The sequence below is a fragment of the Microchirus variegatus genome (genome assembly GCF_963457635.1).
Source record: "Microchirus variegatus genome assembly, chromosome: 14".
Lineage (NCBI taxonomy): Eukaryota > Metazoa > Chordata > Actinopteri > Pleuronectiformes > Soleidae > Microchirus > Microchirus variegatus.
In genome coordinates, this window is record NC_139815.1 from 11,045,174 (window position 1) to 11,067,202 (window position 22,029).

The 22,029-nt window shown below is 40.2% G+C and overlaps 1 protein-coding gene across 1 annotated transcript in view; it reads left to right on the forward strand.

Annotated features, from left to right (window-relative positions):
- Positions 1-21,829, forward strand: part of trip4 (thyroid hormone receptor interactor 4) — a 62,624-nt gene extending 40,795 nt beyond the window's left edge. The window contains exon 13 of the mRNA XM_083901101.1: positions 21,686-21,829. Coding sequence (XP_083757227.1) covers positions 21,686-21,750 — 65 coding nt within the window. The 3' untranslated portion in view covers positions 21,751-21,829. The remainder of the gene's footprint in view (positions 1-21,685) is intronic.
- The last annotated feature ends 200 nt before the right edge of the window (positions 21,830-22,029 follow it).

Sequence of the window (22,029 nt, forward strand, 5' to 3'; positions counted from 1 at the left end):
TCTAAAACGCTGCCAACTGAACATTAGACGGTTGGTGCGAAGGTCAAAGGCAGTTTGGCTCAGCATGATTCAGACCATAACCAGCCTCAAACAGCTTATCAGACTCAGAAAATCTGTCTGACCCTCTGTACAGGTTCATTTAGCAAGCTTACCCAGTGAACCAGCTGTCAAACACATTCTCTCACCAAGCAGCAACACAGAGAACAACACAAAAGCCAGATGTGATGAGAACAACCAAGACTGTCAGTTACTGCAGTAGCAGACACTGTCATCTTAATATTAGTCTCTGTTTTTCTGCACAGATTTAATTGTGAAATCGATGCGTTCACATAGCACACTGTTTGAAAAGGCTTTTCACACAAGATTTCCCTGGGTAGTGGAGCTTTAGCAGGCAGACATAGAAATGAGAAAATTAAAAATAGAGCTCCACCTTTTCAAAAATGTGTCTATTCCATGTACACGTACATAAAATAAATGAAAGCTATAATAAATGTGGTATTACTTGATGTTATGCACCACTTTTATTTATTCTATAGATATAAGTTTCCTTTCACCTACATATCTGCCAATTAATCTCTCCACTAATCCTTTTTGCTCTATTTCCCTGAGAAATTGTATTTATTTCTATAATTATAAGCAATAACATTTTCACAGACAACATTTATACTTTCTGCTGTACAATATCCACTCGTAGTGACAGCATTATTACTAGCTTAATGTTACTAGCATCTATCTTGCTAGCTAACTATGATGTTAGCTACCTGAACCATATTATTATGTTTAGCCTTTGGTTTAGGCACAATTATTGGTGACTTCCAACACTGTGTGTGTCACCTTTCATTTGATAAAAAAAAAAAACACCTTTATTCTAATATTTTCACAGACAACATTCATACTTTCTGCTGTACAATATTTACTCGTAGTGGCAGCATTGTTAAAAATGTTACTAGCATCTATCTTGCTAGCTAACTATGTCATTATCTAAATCATATTATTATATTTAGCCTCTGGTTTAGGCACAATTATTGGTGACTTCAAACACTGTATGTGTGTGTCACATTTCATTTGATAAAAACCACAACTTTATCCCAAGCTTGAAAAACATTTTGTTTTGTTGTCTCACCATAATCGCAGACTCTGAATTTGAACCCATCCTGCACTTCCACACCAACCACAAAAAAAACACTCTTTGAACATAATCCAACCAATGTTGCCACCACAATGTAATTGAGAAAACAATATTGTATTCTGAACCTAAATCTCAGGAGACATGGTTTGAAAGAAAACATTGGAAAACAGTAAAAATGCCCTTTCTCGTGCGTCTTATTTTGTCCAGGCAACAGCCAGAAATGAGCTCAGAAACAGCTGCGGATTCATCACCTGACGCAATTATTAAGTACTATTGTTGCAGCTCTATTATTTCCACATGGTTTTCGGTGCAGTATATACATAACGGGCTAATAAACTGTGTATTGCTTAGGATTGTGACGATCAGACTGTCGTATAAGAAAAGATGACTTATGATACATTTGATTTGACTCTGAGAAGGAACAGAGTCGGCGTGGTCTCTTAAACTCTTTTGGATTGAAGTACATGTGTCTTCCCCCTCACTCTGCAGCTACAGTGTTCACTGTGTGAGCTTTCAAGTCTTTATCTCTTTCTCTCTCTGCCTCATACAACACTGTTCACACTTCGCCTGAGAGCACCTAAGCTTTTAGGAAAGGACACACACATATACACAGACACAGACACAATGGGGATACACATCAGGACCAGCTGAGCCCCCCCCTGCTTACAGTGTTATTAGGACTGTAGAAATAGGGCTAAGCTATTATCCAAAACCAGGAGTTTTTCAACAGAAAAAAATGTACCAATGTTTTTTAGATGTGTACATTTCAGCAGTCCAAGTATTTGTGTTCATTTGCTCACCCACATCCAGCTTTTATTGTGTAACCCGGAAAAATATGTTGTTATTCTATTATGGTTTGACTCTACATCCAAATTAAAGGGAAATATGGCTAATATAGATGAAGGAATATACCTCAGTTTTAAAAGCATAACACAGAAAACACGAAAAAGATCGCCTTCTCACATCAAACAGTCCTGCTGCCTCAAAAGGTCACAATTAGCTTGACATTTTTGCATCAATTTATCGTCATTATTTCATGTGTAAAACAACACTGTGCGTGAAACTCTGACTTTTATAGATCTGATAAATTCATTCAATCCAGCCTGGGTGTGCAATATACAACATTATTAACACACACATACAAGCATTAATAGGGAAAACAAGTGCATATTAGCTCGGATATCTGTCTTATATAAAATACCTCTGGTTGGATTCTGCAGGTCCATTCCCTCATGTATACTCCACCTTTTCCTTGCACCCCTCTCCCTCAAACATGCCTTCCCCATGCTTGCTAATTATCAAGTGTGCTGCTTTATTCCTCCAACAGCTTGTTAAGCTTTGCAGGAGAATAGTTGACCCACTTTACAAGCAGACCTGGAGGCTAAAACCCCACTTATGGCCCCCTCACTTCTTAGTGAGCCCCACCTGTATATGTACAGATAAAAGCACTGCCAAAGTTTGGTTTTCTGTCTGTCTATTCTGTCTTGCAACCACTTTATTGGAACACATCGAGAAAATACAGGAAATATTTCTGCAATTTTTAAAATGCAACGCATTTTTCAGAACAGCTTCTACAGGTTACGTATTTTCACTTGCACGATAGCATGACTGTGGCTCTGTTGAACCTGGAGTGCATTGATGTTACTGGTAAAACCTGTGTTTGTCCTACTATTTCATGTGGAAAAATATCTGCTGTGAAAGACCTGCTTGAGCATTACATACACATGTTGTATGAGTTAAACTCATTGACACTTTGTTAATATATCAGACCAACTTTAAGTCACATCATTCCAATCCAAATGGTAATCATAGCAGACTTTGACAGACATAAAAACAACAAAGCTGGTTCTGCCCTGAGACTTTTGCTCAATACTGTATCTGCCAATCTGTCCAAACTAAGTTATAATGCATTTTCTTCTCTTTTCACAAACTGCATTAATATTTACACATTCAATCAAACAAAGGCAACAGTGCCGCGTTATATCAACAGTCTGTCACACTGGGCTTAGACACAAGCAAGATTGGAACATGCGGTACCAATTATAAATCTGCTTGTACATCAAACTCATCACTGCTCCATCTCATTGCCTTCTTTCTCCCCCCTCCCCCCCCTTTTCAGAAGGTTACACCATGTCAAACATAACTATATATACACAGTAATTCATCAGACTGAAGTCACCATTAACACAGATCCCTGTAAAAGCATGGAGCCATTCTGAAAATTTCCATCATTAGCCGTGCCTCTTCACTGGCTCTCTACCCCCACTCTTAAAAGAAATCAATAGCATCTGCTGCCTTACAGCTAAGCCCGTTCATTGCTGAAGGAGGCAAACCATGGGTGAGCTCAATTGATTAAGTATCCAGCTATTTTTAGCGCTGATGATTTCTTAAGTTTTTCCACGCACGTGAAATTGTAAAAGCACTAAATACATTCACAAAGTTGTAATAATTTGCATTCAGAAACTCAGTCATCATCTGCAATAACCGTCTGCTTAAATAAACATTTATTTATACATTTGTAACACGTAACAAAATATAAAAGTATGCTGCGTTCGTTTGTGAGCGGTGGTCAAATGACTACAGTGGTTGTGGGTAATTAGCCAGTAACACCGCGAAGCTAACAAGTGATGCATATTGGAGAAGTAATTGTGTGGCATATTTGCTGTATTTATCTACTCCACCCACACAGACATGTTCTATTGAAATGTTAGCCTGTTTAAGTATTATCACAACACACATGACAGCAACGGTTCATCAGGAAAGGGCTTTACTTCCTCCACCCTGTCGCCGTCGTCCTCCCCTCCCCTCCCCCAGCTGCCTGTGTTTATTTGCTCTCCATCTGTTTGAAGTGGTCTTTCGCCTGAATAACAGAGGAGCATGCTGGTGGAGGAAATGTTTGTATATGTACATTTATGTTCAAATAACACCATAGATTTCCCTGTATGGTTGTTATTGTGGGCATTATATTAACAAATCATATATATATTCATGCGGTTCCTTGCCAAGCTGCACACTCATATTTTCGGATGAATTCGTCTGTGTGCTGAGCGTCTGCCTGTGCGTGCGAGAATAACATGGCTCAATTTCCATTTTTATGAACAATCCAGTTACCTCTGTCAGGGAGACTGAGTGATGGAGAGAGCGCTGCTGGATCAGTGTCATCATGCCTCTGGCATGACAAGGAGCCTGTCCACCGTGTTACTGCTTCCTCTGCTGCTCAGCTGCTCGCCAACATACACTGACACATGCTATGGACAAGCACAAGTGCATACAATTGTACTTTTGTCAAAAAAACAAACACTGTTTTCTCACCATTTCGCATTCCTCACTCTCCGTTTCTCACTCGTAGGACGACAGGATCCGTTCGTGACATTTCACTGGCCCGTCAACATTTTTTTTCATCCTCACATTCTGCAGAGAGCCAGCCTGTAGAGACCTAAACATAACCTTCAGGTAACTTAACCTTGAGCTAAATGAGCTACTTAACCAGACCCAAGGGATTCCTCTTGATATTTGCTGGTCATAATGTCAGCCATGGAAGAAGGAAGGCATGACAAAAAGGTTTGGTCACAAATAAAGATTTTTTGCTGCTACTCATCCAAATAGACACACACTCACACATCATTTGGCATAGGCTTCCATCCAAAGTAGTAAGAATTATGTGTAGTGGGAGGAAAAGCACTCACCCTGGCAGTGTTTGTGGTTTTCTCTCCCTGTTGAGCTGTACAACACCACATGGAGTACACAGATAGATAAATCCTCCAGCAGCACCAGATTAATAAAAAATGATGGTGGCTATTAGACGATGTCAGGCAAATAAAAGTGAAAGAATTGTGTTCCTCACGATTCTTATTGATGGCAGCGCAAGAGCACTACTCCAAATTATGTATACAGTATAGGTAGAGGAGTGCATGAACGTGTTTTTCAGCAAATGCTGCACAATCATTAATGCTTCATATTAATTTATTTATAACATTTATTGGCTGCATTGGTGAAGCATAGTCGGCCAATACAAAAACTTCCTGGGGCAGTTCAGAAATAATTTAAATACATGAATAAAATTATGGGAAGCAGAGAGATTCTTTTTTTAATAGTTTAACGACTTGCTAATTTTGTATTGTGGTCCCCTCTACAGGAAGAGACGAGGATAAATAATTAAACACTGAGAAGTGGACCAACAAATCTATACTCTATATTTACACTCAATAATATTGGCAAATGATCAATTATTCATATTGATATAATGAATCCATATTTTTTTTCCTCCCTGCCAAATTCCCATGGACTTGATCGTAATATGGTATTTCCACAGAACGAGAGCCTAGATGTTTCAGGAACAATTCAGGAAAAGCTAGCGAATGTAATCTGTACTTTCAAAAAGCTTCATCCTTCAACTCCTGACCCCCATACCTCCGGCGCTCTTCGGTGCCACGCTAACACAACCCTGAACCTGCTCATGACTACGCAACCTGACATTGACAGGTACACAAGCCATTCCATGCTCGTCTGAGAATACAACTTTATTTATGGATTCATGTCAGGGTTTTTGAATTAATACGGTAAAATGTGTTTTAGAAACCAATTACGGACAGCACCTTTACGAAACACACTCGAGGCTATATATAAGAAACATTTATGCAGGTTTAAAATAAAATTTTCAAGAAAGAAAAAAAACGGCTATTGAGCATGCCATACACACGTTTGCAAAAATAAGACCAACTTTCAGTGTCGTCAATCTCATCCAAGAATTGCAGAATTTGACAGACTGAAAAACAACAAAGCTGGCCGTGCCCTCAGACTTTTACTGTACACAGTTCCTGTTCCACTCCTCCTCTGTTGTTAGTGCTAATTCTTGTCTGGGCTCTGCTTATGTATTGATCCGTGTGCCTACTCATCTTAGCCACATTGATGTTTGATAGAAGCTTCCATTGTGTGCCGAGGCTGGTGATAGACCGGTAGTTGGATAGAGCTGTTCCCTTCTGGGGATCCTTCATGATGAGGACTGCCCTGGTTAGGGCTTGTTTATCCAGTTGAGCCCTTAATCCTTCATGCTATAGGCGTATACCTTGAATATAAGAGTATTTTCAACTGATAGAGCAATATACTGTGTTGAGGAAGTAGGGCAACGTGATGAGAAGCGGGCTACTGGAACACAACATACGTGTGTGTGTGTGTGTGTGTGTGTGTGTGTGTGTGTGTGTGTGTGTGTGTAGATGACTGTTTAACAACAGGCACTACTGTATATCACTCTATGGGAACAAAGCAATACACAGAGCTTCCCATCTCCTGACCTTAAGTTGAGTGTGTGTGTGCGTGTACGTGTGTGTGAGTGTGTTTTCCTTCCACCTTGTATCAATGGTGTTTGTGTGGAGAGACTGCCTGCAGGGGTGTCAGTGGAGGTTTAAGATATTCAGCTTGCTGTCAGCACCAACACATTTCTCCCTCTGCACTGCCGCACAGATATGGAAATCCAGCCTCCTCAGAATGCAGAGCACCAGATCAGCTTCAATTTATTCCACGCTGCTCTCTCTGTCTCTCTGTTGCACTCCCTCCCTCCCTTCCTCCTTCCCTCTGTTCTCTCTCTTCCTCTCCCCCTCTCTCCAATGTCTTTGGTTCTGTGTTTGGTCTTAGCTGCTCTGTTCATGCCATATTCCCTCAATGAGGATTTGTGTGGAGGTGAGCGGATTTGTATTTGGCAGTGTCATATCTTTGGGCAAAAGAAGTGCTTTATTCTCTGAATAAGTACAAAGTAGAAGAGGTGTGTGTGTGTGTTTAAGTGTTGTTGATTATATGTATTGTGTAGTACACTGCACCTTTCCTTTCCCTCTCGATAATTACCAGCACAAGAGCAGCAGCAGCAGCCCACATTACTTGTGGTGAAACACAATTAGTCAGTTGCCAAGCCGCTCTCGAAAAGGCTATCTTCCCAACACACAGTGTCATCAGTAATCTAGTCTCAGCATAATCTAAATGCCAATGTCTATCCTCTGTGATCCATCCTCAGCCCACACTACATTTACATTCTAATTAGATGTGGCCAAGGCTGCTTTATAAGGACCCTTTTTAATAACAGGGCTGTAGTCACCTTTTCACAGTCCCATCGTGGCTGTAAAAAAAAAAAAGTAGGCTACACTTTATATTTTGTCCCTTTGACATTGTGGCTACTGAGGATTTAAGTAGCTTTTAAAGCCCTCGGCACCCGAGTGTGTATCGTCTGACAAGAGGTTTTCATGTCTCTGGAGGGTGAATTATAAATGGAATATAAAGAATGGAGATGTGGTGTCAAAGCAGGAATAAAAACGCTAATACTACACACATCACAGCCAATTTGTCTATCATCAGGCATCAGAGGATTTAATTGTACCCCTGCAGAGTTGTCTGTAACATCTCCTATAATAAGAAATGTGTCGAAACATGTAATAATAGCAATGATGAACATTAACAGCTTCAGCTTATACATTTTTAAATAATTCACTGGCTGTTTAATCAATGAATCATTTGTACATTAAAGTTAAGTACAAACAGAGGTCATTCGTTCGTTCATTTAATCAAAATATTTAAATTTTCTGCTAATTCATTAATCAGCTCATTTCCTAATACAAAGAACTTTTTTCAAAAAAAATTATTTCATTAAAAAACTATATTGGGAAATATTTTCAAGTCCTTTAGTTTGGTATTTGTATACATTTGACTATTTATGTCCGCGTTCGTCGTCCGCATCGTCGTTCGCGTCCGCAGATTTTAGCCGTTTACTGTAAAGGCGTTTGAGATTAAAAAATTTTTAAGGGTCACATACCCCCTGTAGATGATCCCTATTGATTTTGAGCTGTCTACCATTATTATTAATTAGTTAATTAATTAATTAATTAATTAATGATATAAAAACCATATTTTTACCTGTATCTTCCAAAGTATTGCAGGTATTGGCTTCAAATTTTGCATGGGCATCACATACCACCTGAGAAGTATCCCTATCTTTGTAGCTTTATTATTAATTAGCAAATTAATTAATTTATTATGCTAAAAACACATTTTCGGCTTTATCTTCCAGACTGATGGAGATATTGCCTTCAAATTTTGTACAATGATTCATGTAACAACTATCTACAAGTACAATCATTATTACTTTGGCTATGATTGGTAATAGTTACATAATAAGTTAACTGGTTAACTTGTTAGTGAACACAGAAAAAATAGTTAAGGCAGTTTTGTCTTTATTATTGAGCTCATTTGGACACATTGAGGATATCATGGGTTTATTTAGCACTTATTCATAATATTTAATACATTGTAATACACATTTATTAATTATCATATAAAAAATAGTTAAGCCTCCATTTCTTTATTAATGCATTGAATGGAAAATTTGAACATATTGTATGCTTTTTCATGAAATTTAATAAACATAGTGTATGCTTTTTCATGAAATTTGGACACTTTGAAGATATGGCAGGTGTGGTTAGCATTTTAATATTCATAATATTTAACAAGGTATAATAGGTTAACTAGTTTTATTAAAAACTAGAGAGAAATTTATGAGTTCAGGTATTCTGTGTTCAATATCTAGTTTATATGGATACTTTGAACATGTATAAAGTGTAGTCAGCATTATATCATAATATTTAACAGTTATTTTGTTGAATTTATTAATAATTAATTAAAACAGTTAGTGGCAGGTGCGAGTGCGTATACTTTGGGTATATTGGAAAGTTGAGGATTGGACAAGTTCGCGGATATACCCCTTGCTGTCGCCCCCCCGACAGTAGGCTAGTTACCACTTTGCACACACTTTCAAATACTGAAGAAGTATTACTTACTCAGGCTCGTGTTTAAGAGGACATTCAAATCTGAATTTCCTTCAGCTATGTTTATTACACTGATGGACACATCAGTTTTTCGATAAGTGATGTTGATAAAATCCCAATTTTGTCTGCCAGTATCTAAAGCCAGAACAATGGATTGTGAGTGTACTGAATGGAGAATTTCATTTGTTTAAACAACAACCTGGTGTTCTTTATATTCTCTGGCATCTTGGTATAAAAGAAAACATTCATGCACAGAAACATTTCTGTGGGAAATGCTCACTAGATCCATTAAACACACATGCCCATGATCCCGTAATATATTCATATTTTAAACAACAGTTGACAGCGCAGAGAATTAATTTTGTTTTCATTTGTAGTACTCGTCTCCCGCTGAGTTCTCTGTTCTGTTTCTCATCAACTTGAGAATGAAAATCAGAACCTGGTTTCCCTGACAATACACATATACTTAAAAGGAATTTATTAACAATGTGGGCTCTATTTCACATAACATACAGTTTAAGTCAAATTGACTCTCAAAGTCAATGAAGTAATGACATATAATGTGGTTGTGAAAAAAATCCCAGAAAAACAATCTCAATTTGTAAGAGTTGTTGTGGTCGTAGTTAACCACGGCCACAGGGAGCCACTTTGATTCTCTACATTTGTACATATACTCAACCCCATGTTCCATTCTAGTAGCAGTGATTGTTTCACATGGAGTTTGCCCTCTTTTGCTTGACCTTGTATTCTTTACATGTGCAGAGTTGTACATTGGTGGGTACCAAGAGACTTCCTCATCTAACCTCGAACAAGTTTCCATAGTTTCTGTCCTCTGCATCAGCTTAAAGGAGACATATTATACCCTTTTCCTACAAGTGAACCTAGTTCCCTGGTGTCAACATCTCTGTGACATGCTTTGGTCAAAATAACTTAAAGCGGAACTCGACTGGAAGTTCCTATTAACGCTGTTAAGTTCAGCCATTGCTGAGAACGCTGTGTTTATTGTAATCTCGGGGCTCAGCGAGATCTCTGAAAGACCCGAAACAGTTACGTAAACACCAGTTCTCCTGAACAGCCGATCGTCCCGCTCCGGGCACTAGTCCGGGCACATCCGGTTGCGTACATTGAACCGCAGAAGAAGAATAACGTCCGTTGTGGAGGTGTTTCACGAGCGACAGTGTCTTCTGACTCTGAGTCTGACTCCGGGTCAAAGTCATAAAAGGGACTGCGGCGGGGAGTCGTGAAGAAGCTATTTTTAAACATTGTTAAAACAATGCTTTGATAATGAGGAGCAGTAACCCACCGTTCCAGAGGGGGGAGCTACGCTTCTGAGAGCTGGTGTGCTGAATAGTATTGGCCAATCACAGGACTCTGTCTTCTGGGGGTCAGAGTTCACTTTGAAACATCGCGGCTGACGAACAGCATCAGAAAAGAGGATTTCAATCGGCTCGTTTACAGCAACTAGGAGGTTTTTGACCATAAAAACAAGTTAATATACCTAAGTACACCTCCATAACTAACATTTATGTGCAACATGACCACTCTATATGACCTTTAAGGATGAAGCACCACAACAGTTCAATCACCCTGCCAAAACAGACCTGTTCAGAACGCCTTTGAGTGCCTGTCTCTTTAAATATGCAAATGAGACACAGGAAACTACGTCAGCGTCACCGAGGCTCCGGTAGCTAACAGCAGTTAGCATTTGGAAAAGCCATCATTTGTCGACTCTAGCCGTCACATTGCCGTCATATATAAAATGTATCCACTGGACATGTGAATCCTCTGAGGCTGGAAGTTTGTGTAGAATTCTGTGCTGCACTGTGCAGCCAAGAATAGAACACTTCGCAGACTTCCGCTCTTACGGATACTATTGCCCAAGCCTACATTCGCGATCTTTAGGGACGAAAACGGAGCTCCGCAAGGCAATTCCAGGAATGTCTCATTGTGACGTTACAATGAGTGCGGAAGTCCACATCGCTTTGCCTACTCATAGGGCCTCCAGAGTCCCAAATATAAGGATCAAAATGATTAAAAAGTTGATTTTGCACAATATGTCCTCTTTCATTGACCAAAAAAAAGAGTACGGTACCAAGTGGACTGGACTGTCAGTTATTGAAAATGTGCAAATGACAGAATTTACATCGCACAGGTCCTAGTGGACCTCTGTTCACATGCAGATGCAGAAAGTATGAGCCGGCTCTTTGAGGCTCTCACTCTCCGTAATGTCTGCAACTGCACATTTGTACTGGTGACTCCCAGTAACTGATAAACCCTCCTTGCTGACTCATTACAGGTTTCCAGGTAATTGTGGTTAAAAGGCAGGGCGATGATTGACTCACACACGCACTCGCTTCAAAATGGAAAGTCATGCATCGGTGACGTTATGACAGGAATGCTGAATCATTTGGATTCTCATGTGTGACTTTGTGTCAAAGGTTGTTTTTGAGAATTGAGAAGAGATAATAAAGTAAGGACTATTAGACTTTACACTGATGTGTGTAAAGTCTACTAGTAACTTTAATGCTACTTGGCACCAAACTAATGTGAGATGAAGTGAACAAAAAGTTATTGCCTCTTGTGAAACCTTCGGGCACAAACACCAGTGAAAAATGAGTTAAGAGCTTGTGAATGTCAACTTAAAAAGATTAATTGATGGAAATTAGCTCCAGGCAGTTGTTTTTTTGTTTTGTTTAAAAAAAAAAAACATTTCCTAAGTTTCCCAACGAGTGAATAAGTTTGTATTTGCCAGGATATTTCATTTAATGTTGATGCCAAAAGCAAAAACGTACAGTCATGTCCTACAGTCTTTAGCTGACGGACCTGAAACTGTTAACGCATCAGCTAAAGAAGAGCTTTTAGTATAATTATGATACGTGAAGTGTGGACGTTGACCCGGAAAAGACACCTAATTGAGCCGAGTGCATATGGAAGCCATGGCGTCAAGTCTGAGTTTCTCGAGTGTGTTTAAAAGATGTTTAGGTCAGAAAGTTTTAACTGTGACTGAAATGTCAACACGAGCTGAGGAAAAGATTTTTGTCCAAGTTCTCAAACGTCTTGGAAATCAAACCACTGGAATGGAACTGAATTACAACCCAATTTAAAGTGGCTGATGCATTTTTGCACTCGGCATTGCCTCCAGCATGAAATCAATATGTGTACTGTGTGACACCATTGTCTAACTCTGACAATTAAACTGGATACTGCCAGCAGTTCCTTTCCTAGAAATAATCACTATCTGTGTATTGTTTGTCTCTGCGGTGTAGGAGCTCACTCTAAATGTGATTATATCAACATTTCATACGCTGAACATTCTGCCCAGGTTTGCTTCTCTCTGTCTCAGTTTGCATTTACCTTAATTTGCTGAGCCACAGAGTTTTACTTTATCTACTGAGAAGTAGTCTGCTTATAAATCAAACGCTTTCAAAGCCATGTGTTTGTGAACTGCACTTTCATGTCTTTTCTAAACTGCCCAGGAGCAGCACCTCGCCTCAGCCCTGCAACACTGAAATGTGAAGAATAACAAGAAGCTTCTTGAAATACCAGCTGTCAAACAAAATACTTTTTGGACATTTTAAAAAATGGTGAGAAGTAGTTTCTCCAGTTTGTCAGCTGTAGTCGGTCTTTATTAACCTGGGTTAACCAAGAGTAATCTGCCAGTGATTTGACGAAGATGCAACGTCTATCAGCTTTTGTAAACATGCAGCATGGCGGCCGCGAATGGCAGCACTGTTGCGTCTAATTTAAGTGACTCTCTCCACAGGTCCACTAGTCCTTGCATCTAGAAACCTACAACGAGCACGTTTGTTGACACCTAATCATTGTTCTGATTGGTTGGAGGTCTCTCCAATTGCACACAGAGGCATTTTGATCTTTGTACACTGGTCACGTCTCTTGAAAGTGGGAGGCAACTACACACTTTTCAGACCCATAGAGATGTGGTTCGTGCATTAGGCAGGCTAGGTCTTAATCTCTCTTTTTTAATTTTCTAAATATGAGGCTGCATTCCGTTGTAAACAGGAGACAGGTTGTCAACTCTGGAGTTTCTTACACGGTGTAAGAAAATGCTGCAAATGACGACGAAGTGGAATTGTTACTCAAAGAAAGTGTTAGCAAGTGTTAATTACCAGTGTTACCACTGGTGTTTGAACCAGTCATACATAATTATTTCCAAAGGTTTGCGTTAGTGCCTGCCCGCGCTAAAACGCAAAGTTCACGTAAACGTAAAGTATTCAGAGTTTGTAAATCAGTTAAGAGCCAAAAGCATTTCCAAATGTGTTAATTTTTATCATTACAGTCCGTGTGTGGCCTTTGAGAAAATGTCTACATCAAATACCGAAAAAGATTTGTATTTGAGATCAGTATATGAATGTCTAACGTTGTATTCACACCAGCCTTTGTAATTTGAATCCTAGTTTGTTTGCTCAGAAAGTCCGGTTAATAGACGCGTATGACGTCATGTTTACGTGCCGCGACACCAGAGTCCAGGCACCGTTTACCAGTTAGCTCCGTTAGCTGCATTAGCTCCTTTTAGCGGCGTTAGCGCGCCTACAGTCGAACTAGAGCGGTCTGTATATTAAAGGTAAAGAGCAGTGCTACAAATAACCAGCGTACCTGTGTACTGCGTATGTGTGCCTCTGTTTTTAAAGTTTAGCGTTACTTTACACACTCATTTTAACACGGCACGTAAACATGACCTCACACACGTCTTTTCCCGGTCAGTCGTCATGGAAACGCGCCGTGCGTTAACGCGCGTTAATGTTGAAACCGTTAAACGCCGTTGACGCATTAAGGTTTGACAGCACTAGTGAATACGCAACCAAAGAAGCGAACTCTGGTCCGCCTAAAAACGTCTCGTCTCGCTTCGCTTCAAGTGAACCGAATGCAGGAAGCGGACTACAATGCAGGGCATTGTGGGTAAACACAACCAGAACATACGCACGTGTAGAACGATGGCTGGGAGAAATGACTGAGCCCATTGTTGCAGCGTATAAGTGTCGTATGTTCACGTAAAATGATAGGATTTGATTTAATTCTCGATGCAGCGCCGCCTCAGGCAAGGAGGGGGATACGTTATTCAAAACGTTCGGTTCGTTTCACTAAAGTGCGAAAGTGTGAAAGCAAACTCGGAGTGTCTGAATGTTGCAACCCCCAATTGAACCGAGTCTAGCGTACTATTAGGTGTGAAAACGACCTTAGTGCATGTAAACTGCCAAGGAGCAGCTGAATTTTTAACCTCACTTGGTGGCACTCAAACACTAAAGCTGTTCACAATGAAACTTCTCAATTTTTTTTGTGTGCTTGCCTGAATGTTCCAAATATTGACCCTTCAAGTGGACAGACTGAAAGCAGTGGAAAAACTGCTCTTTCATTTGTCAGCCGGAGGTGGTCTTTCAGCACTCATTTTAGTATTTTAGTAATTTAGGAGCATGTCAGAGTGAAATTTGGAACATCTCCAAACACTTTGCTGATTTTTTTTTTTAATTTTCCATTTGTTACAGCAGCATGAGCCTCAGTGTAGTTGGCTGATATGCAGCTTGTGAAGGGGAAATAGTCTGAATAATGATGACAAATACACCTTAATTGATATAAAACGAAACACTGGTTCTGCAGCGACTTGTGAGTGAGATGAGTCTGGCTCATCGGCATGCTGTTAGTTGGAGAAATCACTTAGCCATTACAGCCCCTCAGTGTCTGTGAAAATAGCTTCAGGCAGGAAGGTTTGGACAGACGGAGAGATGGAGGGGAGACTATTTTCTCTGCAGTAAGAAGCAGGGATGATGTTTCTTCCTAACCCATTGCAAACAGCATGCCAACACACTAGTCTCAAACAGCACCTTCTCTATCCACTTGTAAATTCACCAGCTTGGCAGCACAGGAAGGGAATGTAAATTAGGTGTGACTAACAGCAACATGGGAATCTAGGCAGAATCCTTCCCCCCCTCCCACCCCTCACTTGCTGCTCTCCCTGGCTACCAAGGGTTTTATGCTTTCCCCTCCCCCTCCAAACCGCAACACACACACACACACACACAGGGAAAAAGACAGCTCTTAAATGTACCATAGTGGCTGTAGACTTATGGTTCGCTAGCTTTAACTCGCATTTACACTGCATTACATTTCCGTTTCCACACAGAACACTTTGACAGCTATAGTAGCCTTTGCTTTGCACATTTTCACCTGTGTGTAGAGCAGCGTCTAATATCACAGCATCACCACCACACAGGATTTCGTACCAGTCCTCCACACTTTGCTAACTAACTAATGCATTCTTGTTGTTTTGTTGTTCAGTGTTTTTTTGGTGCATTCTGTGAGGCGTCTCAGAGGAGCTGTGGGTGACTTTGCTGGCCATGTGTGAATAATTTGTGAAAGAGAATTATGCGTAAAGGCACTGTGTATAGAGCCACAGTGCTAATGTGTGAATATATTTCCTGTTTAAAGTGCTTTAATTAAACATTAAGACTAGATAAACACTCTACAGTATATAAATAGAGCCCATTCATTTTCCACCCATCCCTCTTTGCTTTTCTTGTCGATGATGTCACAGCAAATATTGAGTTTTGAGGTAGTGATCCACTCACTGTGCTATGTTGTGTGATATATCGGCTCTGGCCCCGACCAACTCTTGTCCATTCACACCTTGTCGTTTTTGTTTGTCTGCTTGACTTTGGATTTTCTTATCTTCTCTGGTTCCTCTTGTGGGTTCAGAGCTTGATGTGTGACCCAGTGTGATGCTCTTTCATTGTAAGCTGCGCTGCTGTTGTGGCTATCACTGAAATTAATAACTCAACATTTATGGATTAGCACAAACCTTAGCGGCTGTCCACACAAACAATAGTTGAGGTGAATCCGCTTAAGTTTAGGGCTACTCTTAGTCGACTTTGGAAAAAATGATGGTGCCATTGGTGCTATCTTCGTCGTTGTTCGTGCTCTTATCTTTTTTTGGATTGTTTGGTCTGTTAGCTTTATGCTAACTTTTATTTTATTTTCTTCATTTCCTTCCTTCCCTTGACTTGGTTCATTCTGTCTCTGTTTCTGTGATAGTATGCATTGTAATCTACACTCTTTGAATTATGCTTTATTTAAAAAAAAAAAAAAAGATGTAGATTATTTTCTTGATTATCGAGTACCAACTCTCACTCGCATTATTCCAATGCAAATACCAATGAACACATAATTTGACAGACATGGAAACAACAAAGTGAGGCTTTTGCACAGGTTCTACCTGGAACCATTTGCAAAAAAGTAAAAAAATTTCAAGGGTTCTTGGTAACACTAATGGTTCCAGTAAGAACCATTTTGATCCAGAGAACCCTTTAAAGCCCATTTCCTGAATAAAGGGTTTTAAAAGGGTTCTTGGTGGAACCCTCCAAAAGGGTTCTCCTATGAGGACAAGCCAAAGAACCTTATATGGTTCTACTTAGCACTTTTATTTCTAAGAGTGTATGTTTGATAAATTAATCACAACTTATGCCAAAGAGCACTAATAAAATATGTGTGCTTAAAGTGTACACATTAATATCTTGTAGGTTTATTATGATCTATGTGTGTTGGGGCTATAAGATAGCATGCACACTTCTGCCTTACTATTCTCCAGTGTGTTGGCAGTTGCTCTCAGAGAATGAGAAGCAGCAAACAGCCTATTATTCTTGTGATTATTATAGCAAGAAATCTGATGGGCCTGCATTTTATTGATGTCAGGGATGATGTCAGTGGACCTCTATTTCTGTCTAATGAATGCTCTTTGCACTACTGCCCCTGGATTTTCAAGGGATTATCTGGGTCCACTTTCCATCATCGATGAGATGCGCTCTCCCCTCCAATGGAATGGGAACAGTATACATGCATGCAGCCCTATTTGTGATTATGCCAGGAGAGTATCCGACGGACTGTGGTGTATGTATTAGTGCCTGTGTGTGTGTTTTATGGTCTTGATGATGGAGAGGTAGCCCTCTGCAGACAACCTGTGCTTATTTTATGGCCTCCTCCCCAGCTGCAGCGTGTGGGCAATAAACCTCTCTCTTGCAATCTCCAAACAGTCGAGCAATCAATGGGAAATTATCTCAGCCAATCGATGGGGCAGCCTTTATATTTTCTCCCTCTCTACCGCTCCTGCTGTCCTCCTATCTGTATCCCTTTCTCCCTGCACCCCTCCTTGCCTCTGTCCCTTTCCTCATCCCTTGTCTCATTTTTGCTGTCTCTCTGTTTTTTCCACCCACTCCTTCACTCTGCCCCCTCCTCCTCCTCTTTGCTTGCATTCCTTCCAGCTCTCTCAGCTCCACAGCACCTACTCTGAAATGTGACAGCTCAGCAGCTCCAGAGCCATTAACAAAAGTCGCCTTCACACATGGAATATGTAACGCTACGTAACGCTGTTGGACCGACTTTCCTCCAGAATATAATGAGTCTGACGTGTTCATACAGCCAGAGAATACTCCCTCTGACAGTCATGACAACAAGGGCACTCACTGTACTCTGTTCCTTGTTGCTATTGTCCTTGGTTGTCTGTCACAAGTTGCACAAACCCTTGTTATTTTTCTATGTTTAACTTATTTTAATGAGTTCACAACATTGCCTCAAGAGTGCTTCCCAAACTGTTACTTTGGAATATAAAGTGGTTTCCAACATTGAGCCCTTTCAAAGCAGCATAAATACTCAGACAGAGCTGACGTGACAGCTAATTATTCCCATCTCACCTGGGGTTGTATTTATACTGAGGAAGTAAGCCGATCAATGTGATCGTGACTCCAAATGAACAAATGAGCAACCTATATCTCAAGAAGAGACACAATCAACTATTATTCCACTGAGCATTACACATGCTGCAAGTACAAGATGTCAAATTTAGTTGAGAGGAGAAAAATCTTTATCAAACTCTGTGATTAAATATATCTGTGCTCCTCTTCATTTTCAATCTAATCCCTTATTTCAGGACTTGACTATAAATCTGGTCTACTGAATCACATAGAGGGGACATATTATTCAAAATAAACTTTTTAATCATTTTAATACTTATATTTGGGACTCTGGAGGCCCAATGAGTAGGCAGTGTGAAAAAAGATGACTCAAGTTTTTGTGGTCCTCAGTCAAAATACAGGAGATAAAACATGTGATGTTGACTTCTGCACTTATTGCTACGTCACAATGAGACATATCTGGAATTGTTGTCTCGTGGAGTTCCGGTTTGTCCCTAAAAAACGCGTGAGGGCAATAGTATCCGGAGGAGCGGAAGTCCGCGAAGTGTTCTATTCTTGTCTGCACAGTGCAGCACAGAGTTTTACACAAACTTCCAGCCTCAGAGGATTTACGTGTCCAGTGGATACATTTTATATATGACGGGTATGTGCCGGCTAGAGTCGGCAAATGATGGCTTTTCCAAATGCTAACTGCTGTTAGCTGCCGGAGCCTCAGTAACGCTGAAGTAGTTTCCTGTGTCTCATTTGCATTTAAAGAGACAGACACTCAAAAGCGAGCATTCTGAACAGGGCTGTTTTGGCAGAGTGATTGAACTGCTGTGCTTCATCCTTAAGGTATTTTGAACAAAGCATGTCACAGACCTGTTCATTAGGACACCAGGGAACTAGGTTCACTTGGAGAAATAGGGTATAATATGAGTTATAATATAATGTAATATTTTCAAATATAATGCAAGTTATAGATTTACACGTCAACAACAGTACAACTGCTAAATGCTCATTCTATGAAGGCTTGTTTTTGCCTTACATCGTCATGGTTACGTTTCATAGATACGCATGTTTCACAGGACAGTTTCTTTGAATGGATAAGAAAAACGGCCAGAACCAATTTTCCACAATACTGACCCTGTAACCCACTTGTATGACGCCCTGAAGGGTGAAAAAAAGGGTTGGACAAGTTACAGCAGTTGGAGCTTTAGCACACTCCCCAGAAAATGAAAAAAAAGTCTGCTTATGTTGGCACAACACTACTCTCTCTCTGACTCTCGGGAGTTCAGCTGCCATGACAGGATTTTATGATATACTTATCGGGCTCTTAACATCTAATATTTATTTTCCACTAAAACACAACAGAGTGGAACTATTCTCAGACCTCGCCTGCTTTATATCTCAAGAAGCGTTCTTCAACCTCGCAGTACATTCCTGGTTTGGCTGATTTATAAATTCCTCTTCGATGACCTCTTTGGCAGCATTCGCCCCCCCCCTAAACATTCCAGAGGTGTTCCCACACCTTAGCCACACTTGCTCCCGGGCAAAACAGGAGTAACACTGACAGCCATTCAGACGGGCTTGGAAAACGGTGAGCGAACACTTCTCCCAAACAACTTGTTTATGCTGCTACTGCCCACAGAATTCAGCTAGAACGTGACAACATGAAGAGAAGGCACAAGTGACAACCGCCATCCTGCCTGTCACACTTGCATCATCCCCTCTCCTCTGCCTCAGCCACAGGGAGAGAAAATAAAGCAGCCAGCTAATGCCACGGTTTGACAAGCAGCAGGCATGTGTTCAGCAGAGAGACCAGGGTTGGTGGTCAACTCGGGTTATCAAAACTCAGCAGGCTGTTGTGCACAGAAAAAGAGGCCCACTTGAAATATGACTGACTTTGGGAATGAAGTGTCACAGTGTACCTGCAGTTACAGAAGATTAGAGGGTCAGGTCAGGTTCAGTGGCTGCAGGAGTTTAATGATGACACAGCATTTCCAAAAGCATTTATATAAATTGTAACTTGGTGATGAAAAACCTTTTGCTGTGTTCATCTCTGCAGTAGTGTCATCTGAGGTTCACATGAATTACTGAGCAATAATTACTAACCAGGGAGATTCTCATGACAAAAGGAAACCACTGTTTTATACCTATTCCTATTACCTACCTATTACCTATTGTGAATTTCTCTGTGAGATGAATAAAGTATCTATCTATTCAAAATGTCAGTTTCCATATCAACAACTGGATTGTTGCAATCTTGGCAGACGCAGAGACACGCACAGACATTAGCAGATCTCGGATACATCCATTAAGCGCACTCACAGTTTAGTGACTGTTACTTTTTATGCTCCCTCTGTTAGCGTTGATGGTTTTGTTCGCGGAGTAACAAATCAGTCTTTCCTCGAGGAGTTCAGGCTGGATGGCGTGAGATAAAGATGGTTCATAAAGGTGTCCATTAAAGATTTGTAATAGTCTCTGATCAATTTACAATACAAATAAATAACGTTTACATGGCAGTTTCCATCTTATATACTGATGACTCCTCATAGAGTCATAGATGTTCCCACCTAAATCTGTACCATATCTGGACGTCTAATGCATACAGTACATTTTATGGATTTATTTTGAGTCAAGACTTAAAATGTAAAGAATTATTTTATGATAATATGAACGTTTTCGGTAATGCTTTAGATTAGGGAACACATATTTACCATTAACGAGGTGCTTACTAACATATCGTTAGCCTAATAGCTTAATTGCCTAAGTCATTTGTTTTTTGTGATAATTGTGATATCTGCCTAACTTTACCAATGTGCTTGCTAAAAAATGCGTTTTTTCTTGTTTTCCGAAAACATTCAAATATGACTTAGGCAACTATGCTATTAGGCTAACGATATGTTCGTAGCATACTAGCCTTTTATTAGTAATAGTTAGTGCTGTGCAAAAGGTTAACGCGTGTTCACGCATGACACGTTTCCCCGGCGACTAACCGCAAATAGATGCGCGTGACGTGCCGCGACACCGGAGTCCAGGCACCATTTACCAGCTAGCTCTGTTAGCTGCATTAGCTCCTTTTAGCGCCGTTAGCGCGCCTACAGTCAAACTGGAGCGGTCTGTTTATTAAACGGAAAGAGCAGCGCTACAAATAACCAGCGTACCTGTGTACTGCGTATGTGTGCCTTTGTTTTTAAAGTTTAGCGTTACTTTAGAGACTCATTTTAACAATCTGGAGTCACGTAAACATGACGTCACGTAAACATGACGTCACACGCGTCTTTTTCCAGTCAGTCGTCATGGAAACGCGCCATGAGTTAACGTTGATGCCGTTAAACGCCGTTGACGTTCGACAGCACTAGTAATAATCAAGCACATATTAACACCTTATTCTACATAACCTTATTCTACCTCTATTACTACATGAATTAAGACTTTTCCTACATAAGATGTTAATACGTGCTTAATGTTTACTAATAAAGGGCTAGTATGCTACTTATATACATGTTAGTAAGCACCTAGTTAATGGTGAATATGTGTTCCCTAATAAAAAGTGTTTATCGCTAACTTGTATGTGTGTCACAATATATGGTGGTATTTACAGAATTAGAAAAAGGTGTTTGAGGATTAAATTAAATATTTTACCATGTGTGTCAAACAACCATTAACATTCTGAGTGCAAGGGTTTTTCTGGGTGAGTACGGTTCAGTTTTCATCAACCTTTCAATGCAACGCTTGAAAGTGTACAGAATAATAGCAGTATAATTTCCTTGAAATGTAATATAACTTAAGTTCAGTGTATTTGACTTGATGTAATTGCTTTGAATATTGAAATTGATATAATGCGGGGTGTTTTAAGGACAGAAAAGCTGTATTCTTTTTTTTGTTTTAAAGGGCCTCTAGCTCTCTCTCTCTCTGTCTGTCTCACTATCCCTGGTCTCCCTGAGGCCGCCTCTAATCAGCAGGCCTTGAGCTCTCATAAAGGTCACTGTGTCCCTTTGATGCTGTTTTGATTCATCCCTTCCTCTTCTCTCCCCTCCCACCCTTCCCTTTTACCCCTCTTTCTCTCACAGGGAAGCTGGAGAGTCACTACCACCAAGGTGCCAAGAAGGGGCTGGTCCCATCGGCAGCAGACTGATGTCAGAGGAGGAGCTGAGAGAACAAAAAAAAAGAGCTATCTCAAAGGAACATGGCAAATTATGTGTTCCAAAAAAAGAGGCCACCATTTGCAGAGTTGTTGACCTGACACACAATTTTGCTGCCAATTAAAATGGGAATTGTTGAAATGAAAAAGGCTGCATGTTGTGAATGAGGATGCCGTCTTTCGGTGATGAAGAACAACCAAATCACCGTTTCGTGAGTGATATCTTTGAATTATCTATTGTCATTAACAACTAAAAAGAGGCCGTCTGTCATT